This window comes from Mirounga angustirostris, unplaced genomic scaffold, assembly GCF_029215605.1.
Source record: "Mirounga angustirostris isolate CCGP_5_RB_7025 unplaced genomic scaffold, mMirAng1.0.hap1 SCAF_2, whole genome shotgun sequence".
Classification (NCBI taxonomy): Eukaryota; Metazoa; Chordata; class Mammalia; order Carnivora; family Phocidae; genus Mirounga; species Mirounga angustirostris.
In genome coordinates this window covers 88,472,826-88,497,540 of record NW_026991710.1, presented here as the reverse complement: position 1 = coordinate 88,497,540, position 24,715 = coordinate 88,472,826, and the positions used below count along the sequence as shown (strand labels likewise).

The 24,715-nt window shown below is 45.1% G+C and overlaps 1 protein-coding gene across 2 annotated transcripts in view; it reads right to left on the bottom strand.

Moving 5' to 3' along the window:
- The window catches only part of HADH (hydroxyacyl-CoA dehydrogenase), a 45,838-nt gene extending 21,631 nt beyond the window's left edge, over nt 1–24,207 (bottom strand). The window contains exons 1-2 of one of the 2 annotated variants that reach the window (XM_064584941.1): nt 23,968–24,207; nt 1,082–1,210 (exon numbers count right to left, since the gene is read on the bottom strand). In XM_064584941.1, the coding sequence (XP_064441011.1) occupies nt 1,082–1,210; nt 23,968–24,099 (261 nt within the window). In that variant the 5' untranslated portion in view covers nt 24,100–24,207. Of the gene's footprint in view, nt 1–1,081; nt 1,211–23,198; nt 23,218–23,967 lie in introns of those variants that run through there. The other variant, XM_064584942.1, reaches the window with a different exon arrangement.
- Nucleotides 24,208–24,715: the final 508 nt, after the last annotated feature.

Below are 24,715 nucleotides of genomic sequence, written 5' to 3'. Positions count from 1 at the left end.
AAAATCTTTAAAAAAAAAGTGGTGGGGCGCCTGGGTGGCTCAGTTGGTTAGGCGACTGCCTTCGGCTCAGGTCATGATCCTGGAGTCCTGGGATCGAGTCCCACATCGGGCTCCCTGCTCGGCGAGGAGTCTGCTTCTCCCTCTCCCACTCGGCCTGCTTGTGTTCCCTCTCTAGCTGTCTCTCTCTCTCTCTGTCTCAAATAAATAAATAAAATCTTTAAAAAAAAAAAAAGTGGTGATGACTGCACAATAGCATCAACGTAATTAGTCACCAAACTGTACCCTTAAAAACAATGAAAATGGCAAATTTTACATTACATATATTTTACAACACAAAATTTCAAAACAGAAGAGCCACACTACTATAGATACCCGAGGTGACGAACACAACAAAAGCCCCCCTTGCCCTCTTCTCTGCCCATATATGAAGTGAAATTCCATCCAAGCCCCAAGGAGATCAATCTTTACGCAACTTTAAGAAGGTGGCAAAGGTAAGCAAAAATTCACTTGGGTGATTTCTGCAGTATTTCTAACTAAACATGAAGGTCCAATGAGAAAGGGTCAGTAAACCAGAGCTGCCGGCCTTCTAGGAGTTCCTCGAGCTCTCCTACCCCCTCCGCTGCTGGGAGTGAGAACGACACTCTGTATTTCCCTCTCCCATAATTACATTATAAATGCGCTAAGGTATGACCCAAGCAATCAAAATTTTCTATCTAAATGCAATGTTTATTATATCATTCTCTTTTTAACTCGCAAATACCAAAATTCTCTTCCTGTTTCGCTCTCTTCCATCCACATGACAAAACAGGTGTTCTTCGATCCCAAATTCTCCATGGACAGAATGAGTTCACTACCTGCAGAAACCTTCTCCCCTACCTCAAAACCTACCCAACAATATGGTTGTTTACTTCTCCTGTTTTGTACGCAGTCCTCACAGAATGTTCAGTGATTATGTCATTCATATTGGTCTAAAGTTATGGGAAAATGAGCTTTACTCAACAAACCGAAAAAGCAAGCAAAGACCACCAAATGTGTTATGTTCAGAGGATGGGTCTTGAGGTCATGTGAAACAAAAAATTACCTTGGGGTTTTCTGCAAACTTCTTCTTGGCCACTTTCCTAAGGCTTTCCTCAATCCCCTTTTTAGATTTTGCCAGTATGTCCTCTGTCTGGTCCACCAACACTACTGTGTGGCCAGTTGTTCCAGCAACCTAGGGCAAAGAAAGAAAGAAAGGAAACATAAAAGTTAAAAAAAAACTAGCAGAGTTTCATATTCCGTATGAACTCTGCCACCATTCTCTTCCAAATACCAAGTAAACATCATAATAAGGCAACCTCGACTAAACACACCCTTCTTGCCAGGCACACACGGACGACGAATTCTCAGAAACACCTTACAGGGTTAAGAAGTATGTGCACCATCACACGACAGGTAGACAGCGGAGCTGGAATGTGAATCAAGGCTCTGAAAGCCACACCAGAACTGCTTCCCAACTGTCCCACAAGGGAGCCACCAGCCACACGTGACTACTTAAATAAACTAAAATTGAATAAAATGAAAAAATCAGTTCCTCAGTTGCACTAGCTATATTCCAAGTGCTCAAGAGCCCATTCACAGAGCATTTACTCTCCACCCACCATCTTTTTTCCTCAAAATTGGAGCATCCTGTGCAGCTTGACTGCTTGGCTCAACTCTTCTGTAGTCCTTAAATCAGCAACAGGTAAGACTTTCATAATGGTGCCAAAAAGATTCCAAGGGCCGGGACACCTGGGGGGCTCAGTCGGTTAGGTGTTGGACTCCTGGTTTTGGGCCAAGTCATGATCTCAGGGTCGTGAGATCGAGCCCAGTGTAGGGCTTCACGTGGAGTCTGCCTGAGATTCTCTCTCTCTCTCCCTCTGCCCCTCCCCCCACTCATGCACATGCTTGTTCTCACTCGCTCTCTCAAATAAATTAATTTAAAAAAAAAAGATCCCAAGGACTATTTAGTGACATGGCTCCCATGAAAGCAGGTCTCTGGTGACCAGCCAATTAGGAGGGCAGTTCCCCATCCCGCCTTGGCTAAAATTCAGAGGGTATACATAGTGCCGCTGCCCCAAAGTTCACCTGGAGCCAGCTCAGTTTAGCCACATTCAGTGACAAGCCAATCCCTTTTTCATCACGATTTGCCAATAGCTTTTACAAGGACTGTGGAACAGGTAGTGTGGCTAAAAGTAGGTCACCAGGTCACATTCAGGTAGGCACTGTACTCAGTTCAAGCCGCACACAAGAGGACATGCGGCCTACCACAAACACAAGTGATCCAGGATGCCAGCACGACTGAGATGCCCCTAGGGGTCTGAGAAGGCCCCCGCAGAACCACCGCTCTGGAAACATATGTGGATCAACCGTGTAGGAGAGGGAAAGCTTAGCTGAAGTGAACCTGCCCAGAGAGGACAGTAAGAAACCGTTCGAACCCACCGTCGTGATGCAAGGCTGTTGAAAGTGGGCGACTCAGATTCCAAACTGAAAACCAGAGAGGAAAAGTAACACAAGAGCAAAACTCAAAGGCAAAGAGGTCCAAATCCCTGAGCCAAGATTTCCAAAGAACACTTACAAAAAATGGTAAGACGGGTTTGAAATGGAAGTTAAGTACGAGAGCACCTATGGCTTCTCCCTGGGCAATCTTCCCAGCGAGGCTGCAAGTCTGAGCCTGTGAGCCTGTGGGCCTGTGGGCAGAGCCTGCCTGGGGACCAGGACAGGAAGGAAGGTCTGCTCCGGCCGGCTGGGTAATGGCCGTAACGAGAGTTATCCTGCCAAAAGGACAGAGGCAGTGAACTTGCCCTGTTGGCAGAAACGCAGGCTGCAGGCAGGCAGCGTGGCCCACGTAAAACACCCACCCACCCAGAGCAGGCTGTCTCCCCGAGGAGCAACAGATCGAGGCCCAGCTGGCCAACGCCTCCAGCACATGACACGAGCTGGCCCCCTCACGGATTCCGAGCAAAAGCAGCACGAGCACGTTTAAAAACCATGCGCGGAAGGCGACACAGCAGGCTCGAGACTGTTATCTTTAGAAAGGCCCTTGGCTGGGCCCCGGAAACTCAGACTGGGAGAGAGTTCCCATCCTTCCCCTGAGAGGAATGGCTCGCTGTGCCTAAACCACTCACGCGCTGTGGTCTCTGCTGCACACCTGCTTTCCCCCCGGGGCTCAGGAACTGGGGAGTGGGCCAGGCAGAGGGTACCCGTGTGACCAGCCCCAATAAAAACCCAAGGCCCTGGGTCTCCGGTGAGCGTCCCTGGTAAGACACTCCACAGGTTCCATCACAACTTGTAGCTGGAGGCGCTGCGTGTGTCCTGTGTGACTGCACAGGGAGAAGACTCTGGAAGCGCCTGACTCTCCTCCAGACTTTGCCCCTTGCACCTTTCCCTCTGCTGTTTTTGTTTTGTATCCTTTTGCTGAACTAAACTGTAGCCACGAGTATCATTATATGCTGGGTCCCGTGACTAAATCACCAAACCTGGAGGGGGGGGGATTTGGTGGATAATCCTGACACAGAAACTAAGAAAACAAATCTCAAATTCAGATGCAGTTTAGCTGAAGTCAAAATTATTTTGAGGCGGGGTCGCCTGGGGGTCTCAGTGGTTAAGCGTCTGCCTTTGGCTCCGGTCCTGTGCTCCGCGGGACGCCTGCTTCTCCCTCTCCCACTCCCCCTGCTTCTGTTCCCTCTCTCGCTGTCTCTCTCTGTCGAATAAATAAATAAAATCCTTAAATAAATAAATAAATAAAAATTACTTTGAGGCAGGCACCCCTGGGGAGCAACAGCTGAAGGGAGGTGTGACTGATGACCACTGATGGGGCACCTTGCCTGCAAGGTAGGGGCGAGCAGAGGTGCTAGCTTTAGCGACCTTCCGTTTTTGTTCTGGCTCCTCTGAGAGGCCCTCTGGAATGACACAAGTGATTTTCATTTTGTCCCTCTTAACCTCGGACCTAGATTATCCTCTAGGACTCCCCAGATCTCTACCTGACTAGGTCCCGATCCACTTTCCCCTCTACCTCTAGCAGGCATCACTCGGATTTTTTTGCTCCTCGAGGAGTTGGAGGAGACAATTCAAGTACATTTGGCACAAGAGAATACCAAAGCTGAAGGGAACAGAGATAAAGAAAGAAAATGAGGGCAGTGTCCTTTTGCTTAGGGACTTTGTAATCACACTGAGAACACCGAGGGGGAGAAAACTAAGTATATAAGGCTCCATATGTGGGAAGTCAAATAAAATAAAAACTGCCATCGTGAAGAATCCTGTCAGGCAGCTGAACTCAGAAGGCTGGTTGCAAGGAGGACATCTAGAATGGGCCAACTTCCCAAGGAATAAAGGATTAATAACCATAAAGAAGTGAGGGGTGGGGGACAAATAAGGGGTGATTTCACACCTTTTCTCTAGAAACCCACTTTCAAAGGTATTATAGTCATGTTTGATTATGATAGTCATGGGGCATTTTAGTTATATAACAGATAAGCCACAAGGCTTTCCTTAGACAGCTGACCCCCCCCACTCTGAAAATCCACATACAACTTTTGACTCCCCCAAAACTTAACTATTAATAGCCTACTGTTGACCACAGGCCTTACCAATAACAATCAATTCACACATACTTTGCATGCTTCATGTATTATATACTGTATTCTTACAATAAAGCAAGCTAAAGAAGATGTTAAGAAAATCATAAGGAAAATATATTTACAATCCTATAAAAAAACAGGGGCACCTGGCTCAGTCAGTTAAGTGTCCGACTCTTGATTTCAGCTCAGATCATGATCTCAGGGTCGTGGGGCCGAGCCCCACGTCAGGCTCTGTGCTCAGCGTGGAGTCTGTTGGAGATTCTCTCTCTCCCTCTGCCCCTGCTTACTCTCTCTCTCAATAAATAAAATCTTTAAAAAAAAAAAAAACCTTAAAAAAATCCATGACTAAGTGGGTCCCCACAGTTCAAACCCATGTTGTTCAAGGATCAACTATAACTGCTTTTTTTAAACTGTAAGCAGAACCAAACCTAAAGGGAAAGTGCCCCGAAATAGTCAAGTAAAGCAGAGGCACATGCATTACAAAAACACTAAAATTCAACCAGGAAAAACCATGGCCAGAAAAGCGTTTACAGCCTTCATGCTAACCTTCTTCTCTTAATCAAAAGTCCTCTGATGAACTCCCCCAGCCACTCCCTGCCCCCCTTGCAAGAAGACACTGGGCAATTCGGTCCCTGCCTTGCTTCATCCGAGTTTCTGGCTGAGCACACTGGAGACAACACGTGTGTAGACACTGGCCAGAAACAGCTACCAAAACAAGGCTCTCCAGACAACGTGGAGAGCAAAGTGCGCATGTCAAATGACCATGTCAAAGTGACTGAGTGTGTAACATTTAGTTTCCCTCTCACCCAGAAGATGCAAGAGGTACAAGGAGGAGCCAAACCTGACAGAGAGGAAGAAGACAGATCTTTCCCAGTGTGTTACTGATCATATTCTTGCTCTGCAAAATTTCCCTTAGCTCCACCGTGCCTCACTGGTCTCAAAAAGCTCAATGTTCTCTCTTTTCCTCAAGTGACTAGAGCATTTTTTATGCTCCAAAATGCCTCTACTGGTATTTCTGGTCCAGTGAGAAGGCAACAATTGTATACTCTAAACAGTTATCCCCAGCAGTCTTGTTTTGTTTTTGTAAATACTTTCTACTTCAGCTTTTCTTTCTTTGATTAATTCATAAAACCTCAGGAAAATATGAAGGAAATCTTATGGTAGAGACACAGGTAGAAAGGACATTCCTATTTAAACCCGAAGTGGATATGGTTAGGTCTGAATAAAGAAAATACAGGCAAGAAAGAGAAAATTAAATTCTCCCTGAAATATTTTCCATTTTAGGAAGAAGCTCTTTAGTTCAGGTCACAATTTATTTGCATGGAAACAAATGACCATTACAACATAACCTCAGGTGATTTCAAGTTATAGCAACATTTTCATCCTACCCACCTGCAGAGAGCAAACCATCCTAGGGTTCTAGTTCCTTGCAATCATTTCTTGCAGAAATACCCTGGGGACCCCAGGTCAGCACTATCTTGAGGGCAACTTCAAGCCCTATTTCTCTCTGCAACTCTAAGTGCCTGGCCCACAGTCAGCACCCAATGTTTACTTGTTAAATAAATGAACAAAACACAATATTAGATACTTAATAAAGTTTCCACAGGATGAGTCCAGTGTCTTTTGACTGTATTAATCTGCTCCTACTGTTGTGTGTCTCAAGTGTCCAGCACTGAGACAGACTCAGGATGCAAGCAGTCTGTCCCTTGCCCCCATGCATTCCATGTCAGACTCTCATCCCAGATCGGCTCAATAAGCTGAGGCAGTCTTAAGCATGGCTAGACAGCCACAGGCCACTTAATAAACACCAGCTTGCTTCTTTCTAAGCTTTTAATGCACTTGTCTTGTTTCTCCAAGGAGATCCCTGAGAGCTGGGAGAGCTTACAAAAAGTAAGAGTCTCTACCCACAATTATCAGAAAGAACACAAGCCCTTAAAAAAAAAAAAAAAAAGCCAAATGCAGCAAAATTAAGAGATGCAATGTACTGAGCATTTACTATGTGCCAGGCACATACTTTGCATTTTCCAAGACTATTTCCGATCAATCCAACAGCCTTGCTGAAGTAAACATCATCCCTGTCTTGCAAAAAAAAGGAATGAAAGAGGTTGAGTCACTCCACCCAGTATCACTCAGCTGCTAAGCTGTGAAGCCAGAGTTCAAATTCCAAGGCTGCCTGGCTCCAGAACTTTTCTTGTAATCTAGTTAGAGGAGTACAAAGAATGCTGTCTTATTCGCTGAGACAACCAGCTTTCAAGATACAGTAAATAATATTATTTTACAAAAATGTCATGCTATTGACTTCTTTGTATTCTCTTTCCCCCATGCCTTCCTTAGTAACTATTATAGACTTGGTGACATCTATAAAAATTCCTCTTAACACGTCAGTTCTCCTCCAAACTGGAGTCTTAATACACGTTCACAGTCCCTATGAAATTGGCAGCACCATTTCATTTTGTAGATGACGAAAACTGGGGCTGAAAGAGGTTCCATACCTTGTACACTGTCCCATGGTGAGGGTTAGCAAGTGGCGTAACAACACACAGAAGTAGCCTTCAGTTCAATCAAATCACAGTCATGTTCACAGCAAATATGACTTGATAACCAAGAACATCTATCCAGACAAATGACATCTGCCATGTGAGCCTCAAAAGACACCTGAAACACCCTGTGGTTCTAGGACAGCAGTTCTCAAAGTGTGGGGACCGGACCAGCAGCATCACCCTCATCTGGGGACTTGTTAGAAATGCAGATCATCAGACTCCACTCCCAACCCAATAAATCAGAAACTATGGGTTGGGGCCAGAATTTTAACAAAGCCTTCCTGGTGATTCTGATGTTCTACGATCTGTGCTCAAATCTGGTTGCAGGTTAGAATCAGCTGAGAAACATTTAAACCAACAATCGTGCAAACCTCATCTGTAGATACTGATTTATTTAGTCTGAAGGCACTGGCATTTTAAAAACAACCCAAGATGATTTTTTTTTTAGATTTATTTACTTATTTGAAAGAGAGAGAGAGAGAGGGAAGGAGCAGAAGGAGAGCGGAGAAAGAGTCTTAAACAGACTCCCCACTGAGTGCAGAGCCCAACGAGGGGCTCGATATCATGACCTGAGCTGAAACCAGGAGTCAGATGCTTGACTGAGCCACCCAGGTACCCCCCCTTTTAAAAATTTATTTTAGAGAATGTGCGCACATGAGAGGAACACCCCCAGATGGTTCTAATGTGCAGCCCAAATACTAAAGAATCACTCGAAAATAAAGAACCTGTCTGCCCTGATTCCTATCCCCACCCACCCCAGCCCTTCTCTGTTGCCAATTATCTCCTCAAACCACTGAGAGGCCAGCAAATCTCTGTCCCAAAATCAGTAGGGTTTCTATATCTTCCTGCTGCCCTGTGTCCATGAGAAAGTTCTAGACATTATCCAGAAGGTACTATCTGGAAGACTCCTCTCCTCTAACTTCTCCCCAAATTCCTCAAGGAAAAGTCAGGTCCCACCAAGCCCCTACTTCTGCCCAGGCCTCTTGAACATCAGTGTCTTGCTCATCTCCCCTAAAGAGAACCTGTTTCTTAATTCCTTTCTTGAAGGTCAGGCCCTGCACACGTGTTTCCCAATTATGTTCCAGTCCCTTCCCTTGAAATGGCGGTCTTCTGGCCTTGATCTGACTGTTTACTGCAGGTTCCTGGCTAACCCCTAACAGCCTTAAGCTAGCCACTCCCTTTCTTTCTTCTCCACAGGCCATAATGCCAGGAAAAATCCTGAGCTCCCTAGAAAGAAATCCCTTGAAAAACTCCACAACAAACCGAAACCCGAGTCCACAGAGGTTTGCTATCCCTAGTAACAACTACAGTTTAGAGTACTTCCTATATGCCAGACATCAGGCCTATCCTATCTCATTTAATTTTATTTAACCAATTCTCAAGTATTATCAAATGCCAATTTTAATGAGGTGTCACTTTACAGTTCTGTAGTTTATTCTCTTGAGGACAATGATGAGATTAAAACCTGCAATAAAAGGGCATATAATATGATTATTTTTGACATCTGCAACAGGAAAATTCATTGTGCAGTTACCACTACTCCCACAGCTAATTCCTGATCCCAAGACAGGATCCATGGAATACAAGTATCTATACCATAAGCATTATGCTCACCACTGGGAGGCTCGTCGGTTCTTCAGCATTCAGAGCTCTTACATTTTTTACCAAGTGCCAGTAACTGTTCTATTCTCCCACTTCTTTTCTTCAATTTGCAGCAAAAGGTTCTTGGAGGAGGTACTGTGTCTTCCCTTGGCACAAATAATACTATGGACATAGGGCGTCTGGGTGGCTCAGTTGTTAAGCGTTTGCCTTCGGCTCAGGTCATGATCCCAGGGTCCTGGGATCGAGTCCCACATCGGGCTCCCTGCTCCGTGGGAAGCCTGCTTCTCCCTCTCCCACTCCCCCTGCTTGTGTTCCTGCTCTCACTATCTCTCTCTCTGTCAAATAAATAAATAAAATCTTTAAAAAAAAATACTATGGACATAAATGTATATACTGGCACTGAATGCCTCACATCTCATCGGTGATACAATAAAAACACTCACATCATCCAGAAGATGCTTAAAATTTCAGGATCAACGAAAGGAAAACACGTAATTTTTTAAATTTCTTAAGAACTCTCAGAGCCTCAGAATCCTCTTTTCAAAAAGACTTTAGTTTTAAAAACAATGACCTCATCTAACCTTTCTGGTAACCATAAGATCAAATGTTAAGAAAGAAGGTGTGTATGCGGAGTTACAAGTATCAAAAAAAAAAAAAAAAAGCCACACACCTAAACTGAAACACAGTGTTGACACTTAATTCAACAGCATTCCTCTGAGTCCCACATAGTAACACACTAGCGTAGGGGCACATAACTCAATAGCAAAAGCCTCCCAGTTGAGTTTCCCCACTTGAAGCTCCTCTCTTCCAACCTTAACAGATGTTGTTTCATCTTCTTAAAGTGCAAGTCAGAAGTCTCCATGGGTTCACATTCCTTCCTCCACTCACCAGCCAGGTCTAAAAGTGTCAAACTCGTAACTCCTAAGGCCATCCTACACAGTTCCTTCAGCTGCTTCTTTTCGACCTTAATATCTCTTTCCCATCTAATTTCTTCACTCTTTCTTGTAAGAATCATACCTCACTGCTGCTGAGGCCTACTTCTCTCCTATGACAGAGATGGGGGTTCACGGTTATGGCTTTCTGGTGACTCCTCCCCAGTGAAATCCAGAGTCCTTCAAGTGGTTAGTTCTTCATTCATGGCTTTCAGTTACGCTCTGGTTTGAAGGCTAAGAGCAGAACAAGATTGCTGTGTTGTTCTTGGAAGCCAAATAATTGTACTGGGGTACACAAACAATCTGGACAGTGGGGAAGCCTTTGAGAACAGTCTGGGTAAAAAATGCAGGGATTATTAGAAAATGCTTTCAACAAACAATCAAAGTCACAGACAAAAAGCCTGGCTTCTTAGAAGTGAGCATTCTTGATGCCCTCCCCAGCACCTGTGCTCCCCTATGAATGGAGGGGAACTACCATTTAGAGTATCATGCTGGCCACATCTCTACACTCATCCCTTCAACTACTGCCTACCACTAACTCAACACCTATGTTGTTTGTGCCTCTTCCAGGCTCCGGGATGAGGCAGTGAACAAAACAAATCCCCTGCTCTCAGAGAACTTTTACTCCTCATAAATTACCCAATTTAATCTTCATAATAGCCTTTGGGGGAGGCATTGTAACAATAAGCAATCTAAAGGTCTGGAGAGGACTAGGATTTGAAGGTAGGGCTGTCTGCATCTGGAGCTCATGTGCTGGCTATTCCTGACCCAAAAGGCATGGCAGTCAAGACCATTCTGTCTCTATATCTTTTTCTTCTGCAATCTCAATCATTCCCATAATTCCAACTGTGCCCAAAACTAACATATTCTGTCCTCAGTCATCATCTTGATGTCCTACAGTCATCATCTTGACCCTAAAACCAGTTTTCTTTGAACTCCATTAATGGTACCACTATTTTGATGGTCACAATTTGCTACACAACACTTTTTTCTTAATCTCAACCCTTAACTACTGTCCAAAAAAATCCTACCCACCATCCAAGACCCACTTCAAATGCTACCCTCTCCATGAAGCCTTTTTCCAACTGAATGTGCTCCCGTCTCTGTTTTGAAACCTCAAAGCTAGATTTTTACTGGTCTTACTCTGCTACTGTATACCAAAGTAAACTGTGTCATTTGGATCTTTGTCTAGCAATCTCTGCTCCCGGATTTAAATTCCTTATGGCATAAACTGATTTGATCTTTCTATCGTCTAGTACTTACCACATGCCTTGCACACGGTGGCTGCCCCAGAATTAACTGCTAAAGACTAAATGCTTTGTAGCATAGTAACCTGAGCCTGTACTCTTCTCCAGCCACACGCCACTTCCTCCTCCTCCATACTACTTCACAGCTTCACGCCCCAGCCCAGGTGGTTCCCTCTACCAGGAAGCCCCTTCTCCCTCGCTGCTACTTGGGGGACTCCAATCACCTTTTAGAATTCAACACAGAGGCGATTTCTCCTTTAGGGAAACCTCTCCCAACCTTTAACAGAGGTGGTCACTTCCTGGCACCTCTACAGATTTACAGACACAAAGAATCTTTCATATAGGATTCCAAATACTGACAGGACAAGCATAGCGCTGCTGTGAGCCACCAGCTATCAATGGCTGCTCCGTTATGTAATGGTAGTGCAATCACCAGAATATGAACACAACAGATACATCAAAAACAAATTGGTCATAGGCTATTATATGCTGTAAAAATCTCACAAAGTTCAGAATAATAGTCACTAACCAATCAGTATGTAGGAGAAAGTCCAGGTGTGAAAGATAAAAGATAAATTAGACGCGGGAAAGTTGACCAACACCAACTTGGAATGATGAACTCAAGATAACACCCAGAGACCTTTTCAAAAGAGCTGCTGCATCATCCACTTCAGAGTCTGAATTTGCTGTTACCAAAAATACCAATACAGGGTGGATCTGGCACACTCCTCTTTGCAGTCCAAGCAGAATTTCCAGTAGGGGCACCGGGATGGCTCAGTCGGTTAAGTGCCTGACTTGACTTTGGCTCAGGTCGTGATCTCAGAGTCTTGAGCGTGCCCCAGGTCAGGCTCCATGCTCAGTGTGGAGTCTGCTTGATATTCTCTCTCTCTCCCCCTCCCTCTGCTTGCTCTCTAAATAAATAAAGTCTTTGAAAAAAACTTCCAGGAAATATAAATTTCATATACATATATGCAGTATAATATATGCATACGCTTTTTTTTAAGGGAGAGAGAGTGTGTGCAAGTGGAGGGCAGGAAGGAGCAGAGGAAGAGAGACTCTTAAGCAGGCTCCACGCCCAGCACAGAGAACGACTCAGGGCTCCATCTCAACACCGTGAGATCATGACCTTAGCCAAAATCAAGAGTCAGACACTTAACTGACTGAGCCACCTAGGCGCCCCTATACATATGCCTTTTTACATATGCTTTTTAAATGTCCTTTTTTCCTTACCAGAGAAGATATATCATATAGATCAGATCAGATCTTTTTTTTTTTAAGATTGTATTTATTTGACACAGAGAGACACAGTGAGAGAGGGAACACAAGCAGAGAGAGAGGGAGAAGCAGGCTTCCTGCCAAGCAGGGAGCCCAAGGCGGGGCTCAATCTCAGGACCCTGGGATCATGACCTGAGCCGAAGGCAGATGCTTAATGACTGAGCCACCCAGGTGCCCCTATATCAGATCAGATCTTATGTATTTAAAAGTCTTACCTTAAGGTATTTATTTTTTTTTAAGATTTACTTATTTCAGAGAGAGAAAGAGAGAGCTCGTGCATGAGCAAGCATGAGTGGGGAGAGGGGCAGAGGGAGAAGCAGACTCCCGGCTGAGCGGGGGACCCCCCCCAATGTGCAGCCTGACCCCAGGACCCCAAGATCATGACCTGAGGCAAAACCCAAGAGTCAGACGCTTAACCAACTGAGCCACCCAGGTGCCCCTGACCTTAAGATATTTAAAACACCAAAACTTTCATCTATATCAGGTCACATCCCAGATATGACAGATAGGCAATCTATCTGCCTTTATTAGTTAGTTGTTCATGCTTGTATTTCCTTCTCTGGACCATGAACTCCTCAAGAGCAGCAACCACATACTATCTTTTACCCACCCCAATACCCAGCACATGCAAGACACTTAATATTTGTGAAAAGAACACATGAATAATAGATTTCTAAAAAGCCTTCGTTTGTAAGTTATTTTTAGAGTTCTCAAGAAATCACGACTATACAGAATGGCTAAAATTAACAACACAGGAAACAAGAGATATTGGCAAGGATGCAGAGAAAGGGGAACCCTCTTACACTGTTGGTGGGAATGCAAACTGGTGCAGCCACTCTGGAGAACAGTATGGACGTTCCTCAAAAAGTTAAAAATAGAACTACTTCACGATCCAGCAATTGCACTACTAGGTATATACCCAAAGGACACAAAAATATAGATTCGAAGGGATATATGCACACCGATGTTTACAGCAGCATTATCAACAATAGCCAAACTATGCAAAGAGCCCAAATGTCCATCGACTGATGAACAGAAAACGATGTGGTATATATCTACAATGGAATATTATTCAGCCATAAAAAAAGAATGAAATCTTGCCATTTGCAATGACATGGATGGAGCTAGAGGATATTATGCTAAGCAAAATAAATCTGAGAAAGACAAATACCATATGATTTCACTCATATGTGGAATTTAAGAAACAAAACACATGAACATGGGGTGGGGGGAAGAGAGGCAAACTAGGACACAGACTCTTAATTATAGAGAACAAACTGAGGGTTGCTGGAGGGAGGTGGGTGGGGGCATGGGCTAGATGGGTGATGGGCATTAAAGAGGGCACTTGTGATGAGCACTGGGTGTTGTATGTAAGTGATGAATCACTAAATTCTACACCTGAAAGTTAACACTGTATGTTAATTGGAATTCAATAAAAACTTGAAAAAAAGAAGAAGTCATGACTGTAACTTGAAACTATAACAAATTTTACGTAACTTTCAAGTTATTTTAGAATTATAAAAAATCACATTACTTTGAAAAGTACAGTAACAACAACAACAAAAAGAGCTAATAAGCACAGTCCTTTAGTCAATTACCAAGGGGGAAAGCATGCTACAAAAGTCTCTGTTACGCTGGCAAGCAGAGTAACTGTTTTCTGGCACTGGTGGTTAAGATGCCAGGCAAAAGGGGAAGTGAAGGACAAGTGCTGTGCAGTCTGAGCACCCTGTGATTTCAAAAATGAACTTATGCTTTATTTCCTCCAGCATGTGAATAGGTCTTGTACCCTTCTATCAAAGGGGCTGCCGGCAAGGCTAGAGGCATGCAAACCCTGTATTTGTGACCATCTGTGAGGGGCACATGTGCAAGCCAGGTCAAGGATGGCCACAGACACACACGCTCAGTCCCTCCAACACAGGTTTCTTCTCTACCACACTGGGGAAACGAAGGCACCTTAGCTTCTCAACTACTGCAAGGTCAGAGATCAGCAAAAGCATCTATTGTTTACGTTTATTAGCTACAGATAATTAGCTACAACATTACTGATTTTTAGAACAGAAAGATACCCTACAGATCATTCAGTGTGGTGGCTTTCAAACTTTTTTAACCATAAAAATCCTTCTTTATAGGACTGCATACAGAAGAGCAATATGTAAAACAGAGGTCAGGGTAGGGAGGTTTGGGATTCATAGAGCCCTTAAAGTCCGTCAGAGCTTTAGTGTAAAAATCTCTAATCTAGTCACATCCATTAGGATGGCTATGATACAAACAAACAAACAAAAAAACAGAAAATAAGTGCTGGCAAAGATATGGATAAATGGGCACCTCTGCACACTTCATCTGCTGATGAAAATGTAAAATGTTGCCGCTGCTATGGAATATATTATAGCAATTCCTCAAAAATGTAAAAATAATTACATATTACCCAGCAATTCTACTTCTAGGTATATACCCAGAAGAACTGAAAGCAAGGACTCTCAATAGTCCTTGTTGGTCCTATGTATACCCATATTCACAGCAGCATTATTCACAGTAACCAAAAACTAGAAGCAACCTGAGTGTCCCAAGACAGATAAATGGATAGACAGAATGTGGTATATACATTACTCCATTAAAAATATTCCAGTGAACTATTATTCCTTAAAAAGGAAGGAAACTCGGACACATGGTGCAACATGGATGAACCTTGAAGATACAATATTAAGGAAAATAAGCTAGTCAGAAAAAGGAAGAATACTGTAGGATTCCACTTAGGTACCTAGAACAGTCCCATTCAGAGACAGGAAGTAGAACGGTGGCTTCTAAGGGCGGGGGTGGGATGGGGGGAAGCTATCATTCCCTGCGTACAGAACTTCAGTGTTGCAGGAGGCAGAGTTCTGGAGATAGATGATGGTGAGGGTTTGGCAACAATGTGTATACACTTAAATGCCACTGCACTGCAGACAGGTTCCCCCCACTATCTGGCAGTAGAACATTCCTATGAAAATGTTCGTAAGCCAAAACGGTATAAAGCAAAGATGCAATTACCATTAAGTTATATGGAAAAGTTTTGAGCCTCCTGAGACCCCAAAAATAACCTCTCTTAGGCTCTTCTGACACCTTAGGACACATCTTGCCAATGGATACACAAAATAAATTGAGATAAAGCACAGGTACTCACAGACACAGTTCAAAGCCATGGTGGCTGGATGCTGAGCGTCGTTCCCAGGGAAGGAGCCGCTCGGGGTGTGCGTGGTCTCCGAAACGGCTCACTGCCAAACAAGTGCTGAATGCTATTTTGGCTTTTCACCTACTTTCACAAAAGCAAAAATCCTCCATGGGTTTCTTTCAGTTGCCAAAAACACAGACTAATGTAGATCTTTCATAAAAGCAAAATGGCATAATGCAAGCTCTTGGAAAGTGGGGCTCACCTGCATTTAAAAATGGCTAAAATGGGCACCTGGGTGGCTCAGTCGTTAAGCGTCTGCCTTCGGCTCAGGTCATGATCCCAGGGTCCTGGGATCGAGCCCCGCATCGGGCTCCCTGCTCGGCGGGAAGCCTGCTTCTCTCTCCCACTCCCCCTGCTTGTGTTCCCTCTCTCGCTGTGTCTCTCTCTGTCAAATAAATAAATAAAATCTAAAAAAAAAAAAAATGGCTAAAATGATCAATTTTATGTTACGCATATTTTACCACAATTAAAAAAAACCCAAACCTCTGTTCTAATCCAACACAGCACTTTCATTTTACTGAGGAAAGAAACGGAACCAAAGCAGAAAAACTACTCACTTAAGATCACATACATGCAGTAGTGTAAAATGTGATTGCATAAAAGGTACTTCTGTCTACAGTACTTACTCCATCAAACTCTTCAATGGCCCCCAGTGACCAAAGAATAAACCTTCAGTTCCCACATATGGCACGCAAAGCCCTCCAGGATGGAGACTCCCCTCCTCTCCAAACACACTGCTCACTGACGCCACCACCGTGAGGCCCACAGCGTCCACATCTACTACCATCTCACCTTCTGGCCCCTGCACTGTCCACGCCTTCTCCCCAACTCCCCCTCACTAACTAAGCCTCAGTATCACACATACTAAGTAAGATCACTTCCAGACCTTACACCCCAAGATCTTCTTAGCCCCGGGCTAGGTATCCCTCCAGCGCTCCTGTAATAGCCCTGTGCCCAGCACACTGCTATGACCATCTGTTTCAGCCTTGCCTTCCCTACTTCCCTACTGCAGGCTCCTGACAAAATGTCATTCATCTCTGGCCACTGAGCACCGAGACCCAAGCTGGCTGCGGGGCCCCCCAGGCAATACTGACTGAACACATACAGCTGGTAAGAAGGCCAAGATGAGATCAGATCTCCCGAAGGTCCTGGGTTCTTTTCATCAGTGTAGCTGAGGGCCCCCCCGTCACAATGTGAAAATAATTATATTACTGAAGGCTCTTACTTAGAAAAGAATTTCACGCGTCGCAGATGCAAAGAAACCCTACTCGTTCTTCTTGAATTATGCAACAATACCCCCCAAGTTATTCCCAACTTTCTGAGAAGGAGACGGTAGTGGAGAAACGGAACACAAAAAAGAAAGGCCTTCTGTTCCCCCTCCCATAGACATCTGTTGGTTTTATAATAAAAAGGGCTCTTCCTGGCACTTTAACTTGAGTGACCATAATTTAAGTCAACCCATTAAGAACTCTTGTTTTAGGGGCGCCTGGGTGGCTCAGTTGGTTAAGCGACTGCCTTCGGCTCAGGTCATGATCCTGGAGTCCCGGGATCGAGTCCCGGGATTGAGTCCCGCATCGGGCTCCCTGCTCGGCAGGGAGTCTGCTTCTCCCTCTGACCCTCCTCCCTCTCATGCTCTCTCTATCTCATTCTCTCTCTCGCAAATAAATAAAATCTTAAAAAAAAAAAAAAAAAGAACTCTTGTTTTATATTACAGTACCTACCCACTGTAAGACCTTGAGGACAAGCAATCTGTAATGGAAACAAATTTATTTGAAGGCTATGTTCTCATAGCTCCATGACCTCCCTAGCCTTGGTGGAAGGCAGGCTTAGCCAGAGAGAAATATTTTTAGAGCCGGGTGCTTGAGAACTGTAAAAATAGGCCGGGTGAAGAGCACACTTGTCAAAGCCCCTGAGAACTCCAGCCACAGGGCCAAGGAAACACGCCAAGCAGAAGCATGCTGGTTTTACATACTTTTGCAAACATATCACCAGCTTTGAAGCGGCTTCTCCGAAGCATAACCTGAAGGGCAAATGTGTGAGAACTCTGTACAGAGAGCTGTCCGTGTGCCCCTATGCGACAGGAGGACCGCGGGGCATCGGCATTACGTTCCCTCAGAAAACTATTCTGACTTCCTTCCAATTCCCAGAATAAGTGCACTGAGTGAGCGCTCATGACGCTGACTGTCCCCCAGACGTTGCTGTTCCTCTGCATCAAGGCCTGCCCTTGAGTGCGTGACTGGATCCAGGGAGGAAAAAAGGCATAAATCAGATGCATCTCTCAGAGCCGGCAATTCTGGGTTTATGATTATCTCCGATTGTGCAATTCAACTCTGCCGTCAGCACGGGTTGTCTTCACTAACTTCGACAATCAAAAAGAAGGCATTCCGTCGAGGCTTTCAACCACCCCCGCTACCATAACCAGCTGGTTTATTCTTACAACAGTTTAATTCACTAGCTGGCTTTGGTTTTTGTTGGTTTTTTTTTTTTTTTTACTTAGATTTTTATATTTCAAAAAGTATTTCTAAAAAGCCAAAGAAATGTGCCTCCATTTTCAGATGAGAAGTACATATTTTTTTGAAAATTCAATAAGCATCTGGATTTGGTAATGTAGAGAAAAGTAACTCCTCTCCAAGGACTCTCTCCTCCCATTTCCCACCAATTCCAGGAAGGAGAAGGGGCAACAGGACATGTCACTAGCATCAACAAACTCTTGGTTATATTGACCTCTCTCTCCAAGATGCTGCCATGATGAATACTTTCTGAGTAGAAGAAACAGTTACAAATCCAAACTTCTCTCTAGGAAGATTAGTATGGCAATGCCTGCTAGAATGAGTGGGGTTTTGCTGAAAAGGACCAATTAAGAGGCTCCCACAGTAATTCAAGTATCAATGCCTGGTCCAGGAATTACAATGGGGAGCACAAGGGAAAGAACACGCCTCACAGAAAAAAGCCTCAGAGCCTTTTGCAGCACAGAGAAGACTCTGACCACGACCCCAGCTTCAGAGTGTATCTGGCTGGAAGAACAAGAGTGGTAATGACAGAGGGAGGAAAGTCACAGGGAAAGCTGGAGGGGACAAAGGAAAGGAACATGATGAATAAGTCTTGGCAAGGGAGTCTGAGTCTATTCTTGGCAGAAAGAGGGCATCAGAGCAGCCAAACAGAGATCACCAGTGAGTGATTCTAACTTTGAGTCTAGAGCTAAGGAGAGGTCAAGCTGTTAATCTGTCGATTCCAGATACCACAAAAGATTCCCCTGCCCATGGAGGCCACACTTCTCTCCACAACACAGCAGAGGCCAGAGGTGCAGGCAGAACTGTGCTTCCCTCGGCTTCGGGGGTCAAACATCTTCAAAGACAATTAAGAGGATTTAGAATTAGAGAAGTCATCACCAGACTGATCTCACAAATCTCCCGGAAAGCAACACGCACGGAACAGTGACCACTGAACATGCTAGTGAAGTCTCTTCAGCTCTTTGAGTGGTTAGCCCTCTCGGCACCGTGAGGCCAGGATCCTTGTTTGCAGATAAGGGAAGAGGCAGAGAGGGGTTAAGTGACTCACCTACGGTTCCTACAGCAAGGACAGGTAGGGCTGGGTGCCAGGCTCTGCCATACTCTGCTCACTTTCAAGTGTTAGACCACCACTCACCAGAAACTATTGCATTGTTCGTATACCCCAGGCAGACACAGGATAGAGAGCAGCGGTATAGCCTCCTGTGGGCCCAGGAGAGCTGGCAGTGAGGGGTGTGCCTAAGGCAGACATGGGGAGAAGACAGAAGTGGGAGGAAAGGAAGTTAGAAACACAAGCAACGGGCAGGTAACAGTGAGGCTGGATCTAGGACACGGCGGAGAAAACCCAAAACCCGACTGAGGTGCCATTTCTGCTCTACAGTGTCCAAACATATTCTTTGGCATTCTTTTTTTTGCCTGTTAGCCCCCCGCTTCTCCAATCTCCAGCCCCACCCCAAGTCCAATGACTAATATGCCGACAGGGGCTGGTTTTGCTGTCCCTAGTATATCATGAAGATCAGAGAAGAGCCCACTCAAGAAATGAGCAACAATGCAAGAAAGGAGGGAAGAGCTTCATGACAAATGCACCCCATGTCCTTAAGGAGGCAGTTAACACCGGAATAAAAACATTCCCTTCATAAAGAACACTCAAAAGGAGAGCTTATAGCCAGGTAACTGTGCCAGTCTCCAGCAATCCTTAAAGTTTTCCCAGGCCACTGCACTGTGTTCAAGCAGAGTTCAACTGAGACGTATTCACTGTCGCAGAAAAAATAATAATAATAAAGTTAAACAATACAGAGCAATTGTGACCACTCTCCTATTCAGCAGCAGAAAATTCAGAGTTTGGGGGCAGAGAGGAAACGGATGACCAAATTCAGTGGCTGGGGAGGAAAAAAGCTCTCAGGTCCACTTGAGTCCTTATCAAGCATGACAAAGTAACACGTATGTCGAGGAAATATTCATCTGTAGCTCAGAATGCTCACCCCTGCCATACCCCAACTTTGTTTTAATAGTCTAAGGAGCCCTCCCCAGAAGAAATGTGTACTTTTTGTTTTTTAACAAGGAAAAAAATAAATAAATAAAAAGCTTTGGGTGAGAAGAATCAGGCCCCCAGCCCCTTCCAAACTTTCTCATCTCCTCAAAGAAGTATAGTGTGCTAAAAGGAAGGTTGTACCAGGAGCCCTGAGGAATCCAGCTTCTGAAATGGACATTTCCAGGGAGCCCACTGGCTCCCCACCCCTGCCCAGTAACATAACTAAACCTATGAGCTCTCTGGGTTCCTCAGATGAAAAAAAGGCAACAAACAAGTGAAGTTCAGAAAGGACTCATTCAATAAATTATAGAAATGCACAGCTAGGAGCTTTTTTCCTTTTCTCCCCTCCTTTACAGAACAAAAAACAACCTGCCCCTCACTCAAGGGTCATTTAATGCTATAAGCTTCTTTGCTGGCCTAAGTATTCGGCTAAAGCTTAAATTGGTGATCAGAACCATGTCAGAAGTCTGTAATGGACAAACACACAAGTTAACCTTACTAAATATTAACCTGCAGCCTAAGGGATTTTTTTTTTTTTAATTTAAAACAAACAAAAAAATGACAGGCAAAGTAGATGCTCTAGGAAAATACACATGTACAAATGGCCTATGCTCTGATCAAATATAATGAAGCACAAACTTCACTTACCTGAAACCGCTAAATTGCTTGAGAAACACGTTAGGCTCCCACAAAACCGATTCAAAAAAAATTTTTTTTATCCTACTCAGCATGAAGTGGAACATATGGCAAAATGATACATTTTACAAAAAATTAAAATTGTAAATAGAACTACTTCAGAAAGAGTTCAGGGAAGTGAAGATAAACACATAGCTTAGACGCCAGTTTATGCTTGTGTTTCTAAGGCTTCACTGAGGATTTACCACAGGTGGGGGGAGGGTAAAAAGCGCCTTCCCTCTTTTCAGAGGTCCATGAACAAACCAACCACAGTATCGACCGGCATTTGTGTTCAAGATTAAGCAAGTTGGAACAGAATCATGACCAATATTCTTCATCTAAATAATACAGTCCTACCTCTGCAGCAACAATCAGAGTTGGGAGTGGATATGAGCAAAAAAGGTCAAATGGACAAGGATTACTTCAATGAAGATAATAACTGTAAAGGCAGCTAACATTTTGTGAGCTCTTATTAGGTGCCAGACACTGTGCTAAGTGCTTGACATATGCTAATTCATTCAATCCTCTCCATACTCCTACCAGGCTAGTTATTAGTATTAGTCCTACTTTCGAAATAAGTAAACTGAGGCCAGAGGCTAAGTAAGTTTCCTATGTTAACACAGCCAGCACGTGAAGCCAAGCCAGCATAAAAATTACCCAACTCCCCATACTGAACTGGACCCATTCTATATTCAAAACACATCAACTAATTCTTCAGTGGCACTCAATCAGCAAAACGGATTTACCCAGCGCCAAAAACCGTAGGTCAAGGAGCATGAAGAATGAGGTGATACACTGCCTGGGACTGCATGCCGCAGGGCAGAATGTAAAAACAGATCACCTAAACCACCCAAAACATCAGCGAAACCAACCAGTGGCACCCAGAGATGTTCTGCAGAAAGCATGGTTTCCCCCCACAGGATTAGAGTTGTCACCTAAAGTGGGTGAGGCTCTTTTTAAACCCTGTTATAGGGCGCCTGGGTGGCTCAGTTGGTTAAGCGACTGCCTTCGGCTCAGGTCATGATCCTGGAGTCCCTGGATCGAGTCCTGCATCGGGCTCCCTGCTCGGCAGGGAGTCTGCTTCTCCCTCTGACCCTCCCGACCCTCCCCCCTCTCATGTGCTCTCTCAGTTTCTCTCTCTCAAATAAATAAATAAAATCTTTTAAAAAATAAAAAATAAACCCTGTTATATAAGAATGGAACTATGTTCCTTATGAATGTCCACTACTTAGACTTCTGGTATTTTTTTTCTGAGCCCCACACCGAACATGGGGCTCGAACTCACAACCCCGAGATCAAGAGTCCTGCTCCGCTGACCAAGCCAGCCAGGCACCCCTAGACTTCTGGTGTTTATCAACGTTCAGAATGACAATTCCATTATGTTTCCAACTAGTGCGGTAAATATTCCCCCTAAACTCTGAAAAGGCGCTCCTTGCTCCACTTACTCAGGGATTTGACCCACAAGTATGTGTTCCCACCAATGTCAGTTATTTCTCCCCACTCCTTTCTCAAGTGAATGCTCCATTACCATACCCACAATTTTAGGTGCTACCTCAGTGCCTTTTCATGCAACATAACACCCCAAATTTTTCATGGTATCTAATAATGGATGCAGCATCCCAAGAACTGAGCAATCCCATTTTGTACAAAAGTTGAGGTGATGCTTTCTACATAGTTTCTAATCCTCTTCCACTGAGGTCTTCAAGGTACTGTCCATTTCCTACACTGTTATTGGAGGCTAAAGCCCTAATAACTTGTCACCAAGACGCTCTTTAAGTGTTTTTAAGCTAATACATTATTTTACACCTGCCCATAAGAAATCTCACTCTCACAGCCTTGGGAGATTCTGGTGGAGCAGGAAGAATGTAAGTGCGCTCAAGCTAAGCTCTGAGTATCATGTAGTATAACGTGTGGAACTTTTAGGTTAAAGGGACTTCCTCCTCCTCACATGTAACAGATTACAGGAACACCATAACCTAGCAGCCAGGGTATCCATACAACAAAAAGGGCCACGTATGTCCAAAAACATGATCTCAGAAGAAAAATAATGAGACTGTAAGAAGTCAGATGGATAAAAACATTTTTAAAAATACTGATTTTAAGAGAAAATGCAATTAAATATGCGGCAAAAAAAATCTGCAGGGAGGGAGAATTAAGATATATAGTAATAATAAAGGATTTTTTTTAGAGAGGGAGAAAGGGGGGGAGGAGGGGCAAAGGGAGAGGGAGAAAGAATCCTGAGATCATAACCTGAGACAAAATCAAGAGTCAAAATCAAGAGTCTGACTTAACCGCCTGAACCACCCAGGCGCCCGTGTGTACTTGGTTGCAGACAGACACTGAAAAAATTAAACCTTCTTGACTGTAGCCACTGCACTCCAGTACTCCCTTAAGAAAAACTTGGTTTAACTGCCTCCGTCCTCAACAATACAAGTTGCAAAGGGCTGGAACGCTAAGAATAAAGTCAGCTAAGAAAATCAGTTCTCCAATATGAGCTGGAATGTAACCGCTAAAAATAAATAAATACATACATACATACAAGTATCACAGTATCCAGGTAATCAGTTACACAACTGAGCCCGTACCATAGCTCAGGTGGAACAGGACAGAGTCCTGAAGATGAACAGTGAGATGAGAGACTCTTCCTGGGCCCTCAGCCACTCTACTCCCACTCTCCCCAGAACCTAAACCGCGCTGTTTTCTGCAAAAAAGGGTAATAGGTCAAAGTTGCCTAGCCACCGCGCTTGCAGTTGGAGGCGTCCCAGGGCCTCACAAGCTACGATTAGGTAACCTTACAAAGTGCTACCAAAAGGATGACTATTATTATTCTTTGTAACCCACAAAGGAAACACATGTCGAGGGCGGGGAACAGAGATCATCTAGAAGAGCAGAAAACGGCTCCGACAAAGACTGTAGAATTATTAAGAAACTGATTACAAACAAAACTAACTGATCGCAGTCCAGGTCTCTGGAAGCAAATTCGGTCTAAGCCCAGCAGCAAGCGCACAAGTTATTCCTCAATACTGTGCACATATAATACTATCCTCTCTGCACGGCCCGATTCCAAAGTCCATTCAGAAACACTTTCCACGGAGCCTACATCGGACCCTGCGGGAGGCTGGAATTTAGAACCTCAGGCTCAATCCAAGGACATTGGTTTTTGAGCGGAGGAGAGTGAGGCCCAGACTCGAGGCTTTTCAACTGCACGGGTGAGGGGCGGGGTGGCATTTCCCCCGGTTTCCCGCGGACGCTGGCCTCCCGGCGGGACACCCACGCCGCCCTCGGCTGGCCAGCGCCTGCATGGAAGCGTGCGCAGCAAATCGAGCGGGGTAGGCTGCCCGCCCCGCGGCTCACCTGGGCGATGCCGGCGCCCATCAGCCCGCTGCCGATAACCGTCACGTGCTTGACGATGATTTTCTTCGCCGAGGCCGAGGCAGTGGACGAGGAGGACACAGAGCGCACGAACTGCCGGGTTACGAAAGCCATGCTGCAGAGACAAAGGCGGCGACAGCGGTAAGACCTAACGAGGTTATCCTCGGCGCAAGGACTAGCAGCGAGCCGACCTCTGGGGGCGGAGGCCTAGGCCGCCCCTCCGCCCCTCCGCCCCGCCCGCCCTCGCGTTCAGTGACGTCCTCGACGGCGGGGGTGGAGACTCGAGGTGCGCCCCGCCCATTGGCCCGGGCCGGCGGGGGACCGCGTTCGAACGGCCGAGCGCGGCTTCCGGGCCCACGTGGGCTGGCGCGCCTACGGCCTACAGGCGGGGAAGGGGGCGTGGTCGCGGCGGCGTGGGGGCGGAGGGAGCGCGCGGGGGCGAGGGGAGGTGGGCTCACAGCGGTCGGGGGTGGGGCCCGGGCCCTTCCGCGGCCTAAGCCTCTCTTCCGAAAGGGCGCCAGTCCCTCGTGAGACGAAGTACCCGCTGTTGCCTTGTTAAATGCTCGTCCTTGATGCTTGCGCGTATTTCGGCGCTGAATACATACCTGCTCTTTGGCCGCGGTGATTATTTTAATGCGATGGGTGTTGACTGTTTCTGCTGAAACGGAAGGAAGCAAACTGCTCACACCCAAAACAAATGGCGAAGGACCCACGAGTTCCAGTGCAGAGA